Source organism: Elephantulus edwardii, unplaced genomic scaffold (genome assembly GCF_000299155.1).
Source record: "Elephantulus edwardii isolate Elephantulus edwardi_28Jun2011 unplaced genomic scaffold, EleEdw1.0 scaffold00097, whole genome shotgun sequence".
Taxonomy (NCBI): Eukaryota; Metazoa; Chordata; class Mammalia; order Macroscelidea; family Macroscelididae; genus Elephantulus; species Elephantulus edwardii.
Genome location: NW_006399847.1, coordinates 12,455,779 through 12,472,452, shown reverse-complemented (window position 1 = coordinate 12,472,452; position 16,674 = coordinate 12,455,779). Strand labels below are relative to the sequence as shown.

General features: G+C 38.1%; 1 protein-coding gene across 2 annotated transcripts in view; it reads right to left on the bottom strand.

The window, feature by feature from the left end:
- Window positions 1-16,674, bottom strand: part of ANKRD12 (ankyrin repeat domain 12) — a 193,013-nt gene that overhangs the window by 94,990 nt on the left and 81,349 nt on the right. For both annotated transcript variants that reach the window (XM_006891417.1, XM_006891418.1), the window contains one exon: window positions 3,279-3,426. In XM_006891417.1, coding sequence (XP_006891479.1) covers window positions 3,279-3,426 — 148 coding nt within the window. The remainder of the gene's footprint in view (window positions 1-3,278; window positions 3,427-16,674) is intronic.

The window sequence follows — 16,674 nt, the reverse complement described above, 5'->3', positions numbered from 1 at the left end:
TTCTTCATGTGCTTGTTGGCCATCTGAATGTCTTCTTTGGTGAAGTGTCTGTTCATACCCTGTGCCCATTTTTCAACTGGATTATTTACCTTTATCTTGTGGTGGTGCTCAAGTATTTTATAAATCCTAGCTATAAGTCCCTTATCTGACATATCATTCCTAAATATTTTTCCCAATCTGTGGCTTCCCATTTTACTCTGTTGGAGAAGTTTTTGGATGTGCATAGGGATTTGATTCTTAGAAGGTCCCATTCATCTATTTTATCTTCTCCTGGTTGTAGTATTTGTCTTTTTTTTGAGTATGCAAAGGCATTTGACTGTATGGATCATAACAAACTACGGCTAATATTGAGAAGAATGAGAATCCCAGAACACTTAATTATGCTCATATAAAACTTCTATCTAGACCAAGAAACTGTCATTTGAACAGAGAAAGAGAACACAACATGGTTTAAAATCAAGAAAGGTGTGTGTCAGGGATTTCTCCTTCGTCTATAGCTACTCAATATGTATGCTGAGCAATCTGTTAGAGAAGCTGGATTTTATGAAGAAGAATGTGGCATGAGGAGTGGAGGAAGAGTCCTTACAACCTGTGTAATGCAGACGATAAAACCTTGCTTTCTGAAAGTAAGGAGAATTTGAAGCACTTGCTGCAGAAGATCAAGAATTACATCTCAATACCAAGAAAAAAATCTTCATCTTCAGGCCAATAGGCAACATCATGATAGATCTTACTTGGGATCACAATCAACACTATTGGTATCAGCAGTCAGGAAATCAGGAGAGGCATAGCATTGGGTAAATTCTCTGTCAGGGACCTCTCCAAAGTCCTGAAGAGTAATAGTATCAGTTTAAAGACTAAGTGCGCCTGATAAGGCCATAGTCTTTTCAATCACCTGCTCTCCATCAGAGGGCTGGACAATGATTAAAGACAAAAGAAGAAGAATGGATGCCTTTGAGCTGTGGTGCTAGAGAAGAGAACTGAATATCCTAAGGACTGCTAAAAGAACAAGGAGGTATGTCCTGGAGAAGGTGCAGCTGCAGTGGGCATTCTACTCTGTCCCTTATGATCACTATGAGCCAGAATTGCACTGCTTGATGGAAGTGGTTATATTTACATTAATAGTACTTTTAAGCAGACATCTGACAATAGTACCTACATCATTGTATTTATTTATGAAAGCAGGCCAAAAGATATTTTCTTCACATTTTTATTGTTGCTCAAAGATACAATGACTACCTTACAGTAAGACGTATGTTGTATATAAAAGGTGCAATATCTCATCATTAGAGATGCTCAAAAACAAAGGCTGAGGCACACTCTGGTGGCCTAGTGGCAAAAAGGTGCACTGCAATCCCGGAGGTGCATGGTTCAAATCCATCAGATGCTCTGCTGGAGAGGGAGGAACAATCTCTTCCTGTACCAGTCAGATCTGATTTGACGGTACACACACACACACACACACACACACACACACACACACACACACACACACACTAAAATTTTTAAAAAAAACAAAGGCTGAACAGAATCTTCAGGACTCTTAAAATTATTTGGTTTTGGACACTTAGTACATTGTAATTTTTGTTACATGCATCTCCATGATTTACTGTCCTTGTGATTTTTAATGAATACTAACAAATGGTTTTCCAGATAATGCGCTCAAAGTGTACATTGCCAGCTGGACAGGAACCTCACAAACATCTAAATACTATTTTTTAAAAGAAATTTAGAGTAAAGCACTTTGGAATGTTAGGCACTTTGTTACACTGAAGACTCTCCTGCAGCTTTTTCTTTTTAAGTCACTCTTCTCAAAGCCTTATCAATATTTTGCTGGCTTAGAAGAAATGTTTAAAAAAAAAAAAGATCAGTGAGGATACTGACCATGCCCGTCTCTACTTCTTTGTTGCTCTTATTTTCCATCTTGTTCTTTCTCTTTATGTCAGCCCTCATTTCCTTCTGTGCCTGTATATGTGTATATGTTTTCTTGGAATTTTTTTTTCTTTTTAGATTTGTATGTGTCTGTTAAAGTTTATTTATTTCTTTTCCTGTTGTTGTGGCTGTTTTCTTACTTTTTAATCATGTTTATGAAAACCAATTTCCACTCATTCTTCTGTAACTAGATTTGCAATAGTTGATCTTTACAAAGAAGCAACTTCTTCTGCTTTTATAGTCTATGCTTGTCAATGCATTAAATTATCTTCTAAACATCACTAAGTTCTCATTTCTTTCTTTTAATCTCTTCATTGGTGTTTTTTTCTCTCTCTCTTCTCATTTTCTAAGTTAATTTCTTTCTTCATGAGTTTAATGATGACAAGTATTATTTTTCACAGACTATAGCACAATTTTGGCTACATCTTAATCTAATGGGGCTACATACATAAACTTTCTTAAAGGCAGTAACATGTATTGTATACAACACAACATTGTAAAAATATGTGCATGTTCTATTCTCATGTCAACGCCCAAAGAAAAAGAAAGATAGACTTTATAAAGATAGTGATAATAAAAGACAGCAATAATGAAAATCAGGGAAAACATGAGGTACCTGAATTACATTAGAACTTATCTGATGGCAGAGCTGTTGAAACAGAACCTCTACTGTACATAATACTTGTATTATCTAATTGATTGAAGGAATTTTTCTTTAATATTTTAAAAAAATATGGCCAGTTAAAAGACCTGCAAAATTTATTTATGCTTGAAATATAATGAGCCCCTTCAATATGTATACAGAATACTATCAAATGTGTAACTTTTTGGGTCATATTTGTGATTATTTATGTTTTCTGACTCTGTTAAAAATTCTCTAAAATTTTCCTTTAGATTTTTCCTTTTAAAACTTGTGTTTCTGCTACTCTCCACTAAACAGCCAGAGTTTAATCACCTGTCATGAAAATGAAAGAGCAAAAAGACTCATTCCTAGACTTTCAAGCTAGGAAGAAACAAGAATAATTTTAGTTAACTTTATAATTCAGAATGAAATGAAGTCAGAGAAGCAGAAGTTGTAGATATATGTAGGTAAGAGTTCCAAAATAATAATACGTAATAAGTAAAACGTTTAGATCTGTGGAGAAATGGGAAATAAGTCTATGACACTAAGAATTTATTTACAAAGGCTATTTTGTAGCAAATATCAAGGATACTAAGGTCATCAATCTTCAAAGCTACAGAGCATTTTCTAAAGATGCCCAAAACATTTTATATATCATAAAATAATCAGGCATTACTTAATATCATATCAGAGAGCAGCTGAATATAGATTATCTGAAACTAACCTGTACAGCTTTCATCATTATCAGATAAAGGCACCTCTCTTTTGAGTAGTAATTCCAATTCCTTTGTTTCTGCCACATCCACTGGACGTTCCCCATGCTTATTGGCTTGAAATGGATTTCCACCATGACGAAGTAATAGTTTCACTATCTGCAATGTTTAAACAAGAGAAAAGAGAATTTAGAAGGTGGTTTCATTTCACCTGTATCAACAGTCAAGAAATCAAAAGATGTGCTGTAATGAGGGAAAAAATTTATGATCAAGGTCCTAAAGTGCTGAAGAGCAAGAATATAAAAGACTAAGATACGCCTGATCCAAATAGTGGACTTTTCAACTGAGAGGAGATAGGAAGGTTAATTGTGTAACAATGAATGAGTATTTAAAAAAAACAAAAAAAGTGAACTGGGAAAGGGGGAAGAGACGGAGAGGAAGATAAAATGTGTAACAATGAATGAAAATCTAACTTTTCTGTAAATTTTCATTAAAATCACAATTAAAATTTATTAAAATACCCACAAAGTATGTGAGGAAAAAACTGGACAATGAATGAGGATGACAGAAGAAGAATCAATGTTTTTAAATTGAACTGGAGAAGAGTACCAAATATCCCATGGACTGCCCAAAGAACAGATTATCTCAGAGGAAATGCAACCAGTGTGGTGCTTAGAGGCAAGGATGGCTAAGCTTTTTTTTTTACACATTGAACAGACAGGATCTCTGTCCTTTCTGTTTAAACAGCCTGGGCCAGTTCAAGTTCCCAACCAGACTAGGGGTGGGGATGGCGTGTGTGCAGGGGCCGGGAGAGGGCGCACCTGGGGGATCCCTCATGGTAGCTCAAGGTGCTCTGGATTAAAGGTAAGTTGACTGGCTGACTGGAGAGGTATGCACGTCTGGGGGGCCAAATGGGGGGCAGGGCAGGCACAGGGGCCAAGGATAACTAAACTTTGTCTCACATACTTTGAGTTTGTTGTCAGGAAGTGTTAGTCCTTAGAGGAAAAACATCATGCTGGGAAAGGTGGAGGGCTGGATAAAGAGAGGAAGATGTTCAACAAGAGGTCTTGACTTACTGACTATAATAATACAGAGAACCTAAACCTTGCCCTATTCAGGTGTGTTGTTAAATGAATTGCCAATGAATTGTAGTCTACTTGAGGGTGTCTAACAACATCATTTTCATCACTCATTCCATAACACTTAACACCATTTTAAGCCTTATCTACACTGCATTCATCCCTCCCAATGGCTATGCTAAATGATCACTACTATCCTCAGTTCTCCTTTCATAACATGCCTCATTTGATAAAATCAATTGAAATTATCTTCTCAATTTTTATGTTAAGCCATTTCAGTACTTAATCTCATTGCTTTTCTTTCTCTTCTATCACAAATTACCAAATATTTATTGAAAACTTGCTAACAAGTCCTGTTCCAAGTACTACAAAAATTAGATAAAAGATTATTAACAAGATCTTCTGTCTTCTGAAAAATACATTTTTAGAGTCACTTTTAAGGGAAATACTTCCCCCTCTGGGTAAGGCTAATCTCACTAGTAAAATTCTTCCAAACTCCCCTTTCAGGGTGGCAGGAGTTTTTTGCTGCTTTTATTTTTTGTACTAGGTTTTCATACAGCAATTAATTTACATTGTGTTTCTTTTATATACATTGTGTTCCACACAATTTCTCATATACACTGTATTTAATAAAATCATTCATGTACACAGTATCCCATATAAAAACAAAACAAAAACTATTAAATGTTCTTAACCTTATTCCCCATCTTGCAGGATTTAAAACATAACTAGACAAGGATCTACTAAGATAATATCAAAGAACACTCCTTGATTTCAGGATCCTTTCTTATTTTGCAAATGTTCTTAAAGGAGTCTTCCCTTGTCTCATCCAAATATATGCATTCCAGGCTACCAAGGATGGGCCAATTAGGTGCTGTCTTCTGTTCTGCTTTCCCTCTTCCTTTCTGTAACTTAATCTCTTTTTATTAGCCCTTCTCTAGAATCTTTCTAGTTTGTATTTCACTTAAAAAAATAGAAAACAAATGATGAGCAAAAGAAACTTTCAACTCTGTAATTCCCCTTCACCTACGAAACAAATCATATCTTTCCATCACAAACTTCTGAAGAGATGGTTATCCTAGTAGCATCTATTTTCTTATTGGCTTGTTCTCTTCTAATTATGCACAGACGATGAGTCCTATGCAACAGTTCTTAGATCTGTAATGATCTAATTTCTCTTGTTTTAGTCGATAGCATCTCCTTGAAGACCTTTTCACTCTGAGAGTTTACTATGATGACAACTTTGTAATTAACTTATTCTCTCAACTATCTTCCCCCTTGAACTCCAGATGCTCACTGTATACATCTAAATTAATATATCTATATTTTGAAGTAAAAACCTAAAATCATTATTTTCCAATCTGAATTCACTAAACATATACCCTTAGCTCTTCTCTATTCCCATTTTCAGTCACTGTAGGTGGATTTGGAGAGCTGTCACTTACTTTTCCTTCACAAAAATCAAACTCATTGCCTTTGAGTAGGTTTTAACACACACTGATTCTCCATTGGATTTCCAAGGCTCCAAATCTTTACAGAAGAAATGGTCCATTTTTCTACTGTGGAACAGATGATGGATTCAAATAACTGAACTTTTTATTAGTAGTCAAGGACGTATCACACTATACACCAGGGATCCTTTCCACTGCTGTTGTTGCTAGGTGCCATCCAATTGACAGCAGATTTTTCTCACTGTAACTTATTTTTTGACTCCTTAACTGCTGCTTGCAGGGGTGTTGACTGCAGATACAAGGAAAATGACTTCCTTGACAGCTTCAATCTTTTTTCCATTTATCATGATGTTGTCTACTGATCCAGGACTTTTGTTTTCTTGATGTTAAGGTGTAATCTGTACTGAAGGCTGCAGTCTTTGGTCTTCTTCAGTAAGTATGTTAAGTCCTTTGTATTTTCAGCAAGCAAGGGTGTGTCATTTGTATACTACAGTTTGTTTATGACTGTGTCGCATTCTTTTTCATATAGTCCTGATTCTCAAATTGTTTGATCAGCATATAAACTGGTTTTCTCAATTACCTGTCATGCTCCAAAGAGTTGGACAGTGACTAAAGATGACAGAAAAGGAATAGATGCCTTCAAGTTGTGGTGCTGGAGAAGAGTCTTAAATATACCATGGACTGCCAAGAAAACAAATATAATAGGTCTGTTTTGGAGAGGGTGAAACCAAGTCTCTTCTTGGAGGCTAGGATTTTGAAGCTCTACCTCACTTACTTTGGACACACGGCCAGGAGAGATCGTCCTTGGAGGAGGACTTCATACTCAGAAGGGTGGATGGACAACACAGGAGAGGAAGACCCTGGATGAGATGGATTGATACAGTGACTGGGATAATGGGGGTTGGTGTGTCAGAGTGAGATTGGCTCAGGACAGAGAAGGGTTCAGAGCTGCTGTACATTAGGGTCATTATGCATCGCAGGCAACTCAATGGCACATAACAAGAATAACATACTATGACAGGTTTTGAAGCAGGAGTGGCATCCACTTCCTAAACAACATGCCTCTGGAAACTCTATGAACTCTGACAAATGTTGATAGTTGTAGAGGGGTTTCAGGCCTTTTGTTCATAGGGTCGCTATGAGTGAAGGCAATCAACAATAACAACAACATATAAACTGAATGTTGTTGTTATGTGCTGTCAAGTTGGAACTGAATCATAGCTGACCTAGTGGGTTATTAGAGGCTGTAAACTGGAAAGGAGGAAAATGTTCACCTGTTATCTTTGGAGTAGTAGCTGGTGGATTTGAACTAAATGCCTTTGGGTTGGCAGTGCACTTTTTATCCACTAGGCCACCAGAGCTCCCTATAGAAATTAAATGGGTATGGTGAAAGGTTTCAATCTGTTGTTTGTTCATAGTGTTGCTAGTCAATTTGATGGCACCCAACAACAACAACAACAAACAAATACAACCACTCCTATGAGCTGCAACAGAACATTATCTAATACAGCGTCATAAGATGAACCTCTTAAATTTGAAGGTACCCTAAAGGCATCTGGGGAATTGTTGGCTTCTCAAATTAGAGTCTACATTAATAATATGGATAAAGCACTTATTAATGTGGTTTCACACAATGAAGAACTTCCATTTGCTGATGTGGCTGGGAACAAAATCAAGGAGAATCACTGCAAACATCCATTAATAACTGGAATGTGGAATTTACAAAACCTGAAATCTAGAAAAATTGGAGTTTGTAAAAAATCAAATGGAACACATAGAGATTGAATCCTAGGCATTAGTAGACTGAGACAGACTAGTACCAGTCCTTTTGAATCAGACAATTATAAGACCTACTATGCAGGAGTGACAAATTGAAGAGGAATGTTGTCCAATCATTAACAAAAAGACCATTTCAAAATCTGCCCTCAAATAAAACAAATATCAATGATAGGGTAATATCCACACACATACAAGGAAGATCTATTAATATAACTGAATTAAAACTGCATTTCTATCAGTTGCCTGACAATGTATTAATCCAGCTATTTTTGAATAATCTTCAGTAAGATTTTACTTACATCTGGTATTAATGATAATGTCTGATAATTTCTACTTACTGTTGGACCACTTTTTGTGGCGGGGGGGGAGAGAATGGGAACATACATGGTTTTCTTCTAATTGGTTCGTCAGCAGTTTCTAAATTTCTTGGCATAGACAGGTGGGCAAATCGAGAATTAACACCTGTTTTATCGCTTCTTAGCCTTTTGGTTTGGCTAAGATCAAGTGAGAGTTACACCTGTTTGCTCAAATACCTCAACTAAAGTCCCTGGATCTGTATTCTCCATTCACTTCAGTGTAGCTTGGCCTTCCTCCTTCAGTGCTGTCTGTTCCATACCACAGAAGTCTAAAAACCATGAGTGGCCCTGCTGGGATCTGAAATATCAGTGGCATAAAGTCCAGCATCACACAAGCCAAGACAGTACGGCAAGCTCAAAGGCAAGCAGTGGTCAGTAGCTCTAATGCTTATCAAATCAGTGCCAATTTAAATGCCTATTATGAAGACTCTGAAGATCTCAATCACAACACTAACTAATCTGAAACTTGATTTGTGTTTAATATACTATCATCTTCCAAATATTCAGAAACGTAGGATTTTAGGCAACTCTGTTTAAAAGCTTTGCTAATTTACTCAACATACAACAATCACTGTGCAGTGTGCCTCCTAAATCTCTTTAATGACAATAAATCCTCACAGTCATAGAGGAAATGCCACGAGAATGCCTCTCTGAGGATGGTCAAACCTTATCATATATACTTTGGATATATTATCAAGAGGGACCAGTCCTTGGAAAAATGACATCATTCTGGGAAAGGCTGAGGGTGAGAACAGGACCCTAAAAATGAGCTTGAACATGGAGAAAATCCCAAGAATGACACAAAATAGAATAAGATTCCAGTATATTGCTCAGAAGGTCAACTCAACTTCACATAATGAAAACAATAAAGTAGACTACTCAAATTTAAGAGTTATACAGTAATTCCATAAATCACCATATCATGCTAATTCATGCATCCATACTTTTCCTTATTTCATGCTGTTCTCCTTAACTGGAATAGTCTTTTTGAAGGATAACTGGCTCACTGGACATATATTCTAAAGACCTAAAAATCATTTTCTCTGAAGATGTAATTTTTCCACGTTGACTTGACCATTCCTTTCTATAGACTCATATTGTACCATGTTCTGAAATTTCATAACAAAAGCTGTATCCCTCTAATATAGTTTATAAATATTTTCTTCATTACTCTCTACTACATATACTCTTAATGTTCACAAAGTATCTTTTTATTTCTATCTCCCAATATATGATTATGGTGTTTTCTATGACTTGAGAGAAATATCCCATTAAAAGAATATTTATATGAATCAAATAAAACAAACATTAACAGTATTCACCATTAAGGAAATAATTTTCAACAAGATACATTAAATAAGAAATGGCTAACAAATTAGTTTAAAATATTTAATAAGGATATAATAAGAATACAATTTTACTCTCAATTGTGAAAGAAAAAGAATTAGTCATACCCCTAACTTTTAAATTTTACCAAATTATAGAAGCTTATGATTCAAAACAAAGTACAGCTAACAATGAATGAGAATTCTATAAACTGGTGTTTCAAAAGAATAAAGAGCTAATGCATGGTTTAAAACAAGGAAAGATAAGCTTCAGAGTTGTACTCTTTCATCTTACGGATTCAATATGTATGTTAGTCAAGTAATCAGAGAAGCATGACTATATGAAGAAGAATGCAGCATCAGGAGTGGAGGAAGACTCATCAATTTGCATTACGCAGGAGACACAATTCTGCTTGCAGAAAGTGAAAAAGACTTAATACATTTACTTAAAAAGTTCAAAGGCTATAGTCTTCAATATAGATTATAACTCAACATCAAAGAAAAAAATCCGCTCAAATAGATAAAACCATGAAAAATGAAGACTAAAACTGACAATGACAGAACTTCACTTGAATCTATAATCAACACCCACAGCAGCAGCAGTAAAGAAGTGAAGTACATCTTCTACCAAAGACTGCTTTCAAGTGTTAGAGCTTGGATGTCACTTTAAAAGAGTAAGGTGCATCTGTAATAAGCACGGGAAGACAAAGTAAAGTATTACAATGAAATGTGTAAGGAGAGGGAGTCAGAAAATCAAAAGGGCTGAACTTGTTCAGCATTTCTTAAGAGGAAGGAACTGAAGAACAAAGTAAAGCCTCGAGTTGCAATAAAGGATGCTTTGGGCAGAGTATTAAATGCTTCAGGAAGCATTAAAAGAAGATGGAAAGAGTATACAGAGTCATTGTACCAAAAGGAATTGGCGCACACATAAGAATTTCATGTAACAACGTATGAGCAAAAGCCTGCGGTGATGAAGAAGTACAAGCTGTTCTCAAAGAATTGGCAAAAAACAAGGCCCCAGAAACTGATGGCATATCAACTGACATATTTCGACAGACAATTCCCCGGATGTGCTCACCAAGTTGTGACAAGAAATCTGGATGACAACCACCTAGCCAACTGACTGGAAGAGATCTATATTTATTCCCATTCTAAAGAAAGCTGATCTGACAGTGTGGAATTACTGAACTGTTTCATTAATATAACATGCAAGCAAGATTTTGCTGAAGATTATCCAAAAACATCCGGAACAGCACACGAACAGAATTGCCTGAAGTGCAGGCTGTGGTTTAGAAGAGGCTGTAGTACTAGTGATATTATAGCTAATGGCAAATGGATCTTAGCAGAAAGCAGAGAGTACCAGAGGAATGTCTACCTAAATTTCACTGACTATGCAAAGGCATTTGACGGTAGATCACAACAAACTGTGGCTGTCTCTGAAAAGAATGGGAATCCCAGAACACTTAATTGTGCTTATTCGAAACCTATACTTAGACAAGCAGGCAATTTTCAGAACAGAACAAGGAAACATTGCATGGTTCAAAATTGGGAAGGTTGTATGCCAGGGATGTGTTCTATCTCCACACCTTTTCAATCTATAAACAGAACATATCATCCAGGAGGCTGGGCTCTAGAGGAAAAATGTGATATCAGGATTGGAAAAGACTCATCAACAACCTGTGTTATGCAGATGACACAACTTGGCTTGCTAAATCTAAGGAGGGTCTGGGACCTCTGCTGCAGACGGTCAAGGACTGAAATATTAAATATGGATTGAAGTTCAAAATCAAGAAAACAGATTCTTCTCACCACTGAGCCAATTGGCAACATCATGACAGATGGAAAAGAGATTGATATTGTTGACACCTTCAGTTTGCTAGACTCTGCAATCAACACTCTTGGTACCAGCAGCTAGGAAAGCAAAAGATGAACTGCACTGGGAAAGTTTCCTGTCAGGGACCTCTCCAGAGTACTGAAAAACAGATGTCAGTCTGGAGATTAAGGTGCACCTGATTCTGGAAATAGTCTTCACAATTACTTGCTATGTGTCAGAAAGCTGATGAGAGAAGAATTGATGCCTTTGAGCTGTGGTGCTGGAGAAGAGTACTAAATATACCATGGAATGCTAGGAGAACAAACAGTTATATCCTGGAGGGTGTGAGACCAGGCTACTCCTTGGAGGCAAGGATTCCGAAGCTCCATCTGACAAACTTTGGGCATGTTGAAAGGAGGTTTCCGTCCTTTCAGAGGGACATCATGCTTGGGAGGGTGGAGGGATAGTGTAAGAGAGGAAGACCCTTGATGAGATTGACTGCTTCAGTGACTGAAGTAATGGAGGTAGGTGTGTCAGAAACAATAAGGTTGGCTCAGGATAGAGCAGGGCTCAGAGCTGTTGTACATAGGATCTCTATAAGTCATAAGAGAGACAGGCCATACAACAACTACCACAAAATATTTTCTGACAAACTGAGATAAAAAGAAAATGTGCTCTATATGTTGTCAGGCTTCATAAAACAAATCTTTATTTAGCATTCTGTATACACTCCATTTGTCCATCATGGATACATGTAGAAGTTACTGAACACTTCTTATTTGACAAGTCACTCCAGGAGTCAGTGACTACATGTGAAAGACAAAAGCAAGAGGGGAAAGTCCTCAATATAATTAATAGCATATATACCAAACCAATGGCCAACATTAATCTAAATGTAGAGAGACTAAAAGCTTCCTCTTGTAAATGGGAACCCAGATAAGGATGTTCTTTATCAACACTATTATTCAATATTACACTGAAAATCCTAGGCAAAGCCGGGGTGGGGGTGGGGTGTTTAAAATGGCACAGAGGAAGTGAAACCACTGTTTTAAATGATCCTTTGTTATTGTTAGGTGCTGCTGAGCTGGTGACTCACAATAACCCTGTGAACAAATTAGAACCTTGCCTATCCCCATGATCTCTACTAGGCTCAAGCCCATTGTTGCAGTCACTGAGTAATTTTATCTCTTTGAGGGTCTCCTTTTCTTTCACTGACCCTGCTTTTCTCAGCATGAGGTCTTTTTTTCAAGGACTGGCTCCTGATAACATGTCCAAAATGTGTAAGACAAACCTTCACCAAACTTGCCTCTAAGGAGCACCTTGTACTTTTTTCAAAATAGACTTGTTTTTGTGGCAGACCACAGAATATTTAATACTCTTTGCCAATATCATAATTCAAAGGCACTGATTTTTCTGACATCCTTACTGTGGTGTTACTGTAAAAGTTGGGTTTTTTAGCCATTAAAGTTAGTCCCCTCTAGTGTCTACAGCTACCTTAACTGCAGACACTGGTCTTGAAAATCAGCACTGTCTTGCTAATCATCAACAACTGTAGGACTAGGATAAGAGAGTACGTTCCAAACTGGGCAGAAAAACTTGAGGCAAGTAAGCCTTGTTGTGAGCATTATTTGTGGCAGTAAGACTTGAGGGAAATGGGAATAAGACCCTGGGGAGAGTGAGACCTTGGTGATGGTGGTGGAGACACCGTGGCACTACTATGAAGAAACTGTCAAAGTATGACCTGAGGCTTCATTCATTTGTACTGGCCACAATTAAAAGTTTTTGCCATTCTTGCCAGATGCTTGGAGGAGCTGACTTATAACTCTTGAGGCAAACCTTGCTGGATAATTTGTATTTGACTGCTGAATTGAAACCAGAGCTTGGACTAATTGAGGAATTGTGTCTTGGAACCTGGGCTTTTCTTTGGTGCTATTCTTTGTGTCCCCTATTCTCCACTTTACTTCTCTAATAAACCTCACTCTCTGTACCACAACTGCCAATCAGCGTGGCTCTAGATGCATCATGGGGCTGGGCTAGAGGGTCTTTATCTGCTTTCTGTTCCGATGCAGTGAGGGGCTGTGTTATCCTTACTCCCTCTGGCCTTTTCAGAGAGCTGTTCATGGCCCTTTGCATCTATGTACCGTTTTCTCCTTTTTAGACATCTACTCATTGTATGACTTCCAAATGGATACAAAACAACAGAAAATACCATGCCTTGAATTATTATATGTCTTCAAGTCACGTGCCACTCATAGCAACCATACTATATACAACAGCCCTAAACTCTGCTTGATCCCTTGTCAATCTTATTGACTCAAACACACCTATCTCCATTAACCCAGTGATGCAATCAATCCATCTCATCAAAGGTCTTCCTCTCATGCACTGTCTCTCCACCTTCCCAATCATGACATCTCTCTCCAAGGACTGATCCTGCCTTGCAACATGTCCAAAGTTTATTATACGTGGCTTCAGAATCCTTGCCTCCAAGGAGCAGTCTGGCTTCACCCTCTTGAGGATGAACTTGTTTGTTCTCCTAGCAGTCCATGGTATATTCAATACTAGCACCACAGCTCAAAGACATCAACTCTCCTTCTAACATCCCTAGTGATTGCTGAGTTCTCTGATGCATAGCAAGTAACTGCAAAAACCATGGCCTGTATCAGGCACACCATGGTTTCTAGACTGACATCATTGCCTTGAATCAGGCACATCTTTTTCTTTTTTTTTTTTAATTGTATTATTTTACGTGTACCGTCAAATCAGATCTGACTGGTACAGGAGGAGATTGCCCCCTCCTTCTCCAGCAGAGCATCTGGTGGATTTGAACCGCATACCTCTGGAAATGCAGTGCAGTGTCTTGCCACTAGGCCACCAGAGCTCCCTGAATCAGGCACATCTTAATAATGAAACTGACATTTTTGCTATGCAGTACTTTGAGGAGGTCACTGATAGCACTTTTTTCCATGCAACACGACTTTGAATTTCCTGACTGCTGCTTCTGTGGCTACTGATTGTGGATCCATGTAAAATGGAATTCTTTAAAAATTCAATCTTTTTCCTTTTATGTACGATGGTTCTTATTGGACTAGCAGTGAGGATTGTTTGTGAGACATAATCCATAATGCATCTTGGTTATATGTTTGATTCATTTCTGACTGTAAAAGTTCATAGAAGTCCTCTATTTCCTCCTCTTTGCTCTGGTTCTTAGTGCATATATTTGATTGATGGTGGTATTAAGAGGTCCTTCCTTGTATGCATATTGATATTATTCTGTCACTCACAATTTTGTATTTCAAGATGAATCTAGATATGGTCTTTTTAAACTATGAATGTGACCCCATCTTTCCCACTTTTTCATTTCCAGCATAGTAGATCATGACTGTTCAATTCAAAATGTCCCATGGCAGTCCATCTCATTTTGCCAATGCCTAGTAAGTCAGTATTTATGTATTCCATTGCTTCCTTAACAATCTCCAGTTTTCCTACATTCGTATTTCTCATATTCCACATTCCAATCACTACTAATGTCTGTTTCACCTTCCTTTCTGAAACTGAGGAGGACCATGAGTATTTGCTGCAGAAGGCCAAGGATTGCAGCCTTCAATATGGACTGACGCTCAACATCAAGAAAACAAAGATTCTCACCACTGGGCTAACTGGCAGCATAATGATGGATGAAGAAGAGAATGAGGATATCAACAGCATCAGTTTGCTTGGTTCCACAATCAACATCCTTGGTACCAAAAGCCAGGAAATCAAAAGATGAATTGCACTGGCAAAGTCTACTGTCAAGAACCTCTCCAGAGTACTGAGGAGCAATGATGTTAGTTCTTCACAATTTCTTGCTATGCATCAGAAAGCAGGACAATGGGTTTGGGGCCAGAGGGACCAGTCCTTAGAGAAGGACATCATGCTTGAAAAAGTGGAGGGACCATACAGGAGAGGAAGACCCCAAATCAGAGCGACTGACACAGTTACTGGAGTAATTGGGCTAGGTGAGTCAGAAACAATGAGAATGGCTCAGGATACAATGAGAATGGCTCAGGATACAGCAGAGTTCAGAGCTGTTGTACATAGAGTCACTATGAGTTGCAAGCAACTTGACCACACGTAACAATGACATAATTCATAATGAAAGCTGTAGTCTTTAATCTTCTGCAGTTAAGTGCTTCAGATCTTCTTCACTTTCTACAAGCAAAGCTTTGTCATTTTCATCAGGCAGGCTGTTAATGAATCTTTCTCCCATCCTGGTGCTAAACTGTATTTAATGTAGGCCAGCAAACAAACCCCAAAACATAGCCCAGCAGTTTCTTGAATGATTTTCTAAGCCTAGAGATTGAACAAGTATGAAGACAGGACACAACCCTGATAAATACCTTGTTGTTGTTATGTGCCATCGAGTCGTTTACAACTCATAGCAACCCTTTGTACAAGGGCCCTAAATACCGTTCTATCTTGTGCCAACCCCGCTGTTTCAAACACATTCATTCCCACCACTCCACTCAAAGAATCAATGCATCTCATCGAGGGTCTCCACTCTGCCAAACATGACGTCCCTCTCCAAGGACCAGTCCCTCCTTGCAACATGCCCAAAGTATGTCAGATGAAGCTTCAGAATCCTTGACTCCAGGGAACATTCTGGCTTCACCCTTTCCAGGACAAATCTGTTTTGTTCTCCTAGCAGTCCATGGTATATTCAACACTCTTTTCCAGCACCACAACTTAAAGGCATCAATTCCCTTTCTATCATTCCTATTCACTGTCCAACACTCCGATGCATAGCACGTAACTGCAAAGACTATAGCCCGGATCAGGCGCACCCTAGTCTCCAGCCTGATGTTGTTGCACTTCAGTACTCTTATTTCCTGGCTGCTGTTACCAAGAGTGTTGACTGTGGAGCCAAGCAAACTAAAACTGTTAACTATCTCAATCTCTTCACCATCCATAGTGACGCTGCCAATTGGCCCAGTGGCGAGAATCTTTGTTTTCTTAATGTTGAGCTTCAATCCATATAGGAGACTGCAGTGTTCCCTTTTGGACACTATATATTCCTTTTTTAGTCTATATGCAGGTTTTATATGACCACAGTTAATGTTCTGGGAATCCTGTTCCTCTTAATGTTAGCCATAATTTGTTATCATTCACACAAATTCTTCTGTCTCTGTGTGTGTGTATTGTTGTTGTGTACTTCTGAGTAAGAATCAATCCATAACTGACCCTTCAGTGGGTATTTAGAGGCAGTAATGGAATGAGAGAAGACTGTCCATCTTTTTTCGGCAGAAGAGCTGGTGGATTCAAGTTGGATACCTATGCATTGGCAGTGCAATTTCGTACCACTAAGCCACCAAAGCTCTCTCCAGATATTAGCTATTAGGGAGATGAAAACCAAAACAATACTTAGATACCATTTCACCCTTGCAAAAACAGCAAAGTTCAACAGGACAGCAAAGAATAAATGTTGGCAAGGGTGTGAAAAGACTGGAGCTCTCATATATGTTGTTGTTTGTTGGTATATGCCATCGAGTCGCCTGCGACTCATAGCGACCCTATGTACAACAGCCCTAAACTCCGCTCTGTCCTGTGCCAATTGCACTGTCTCTG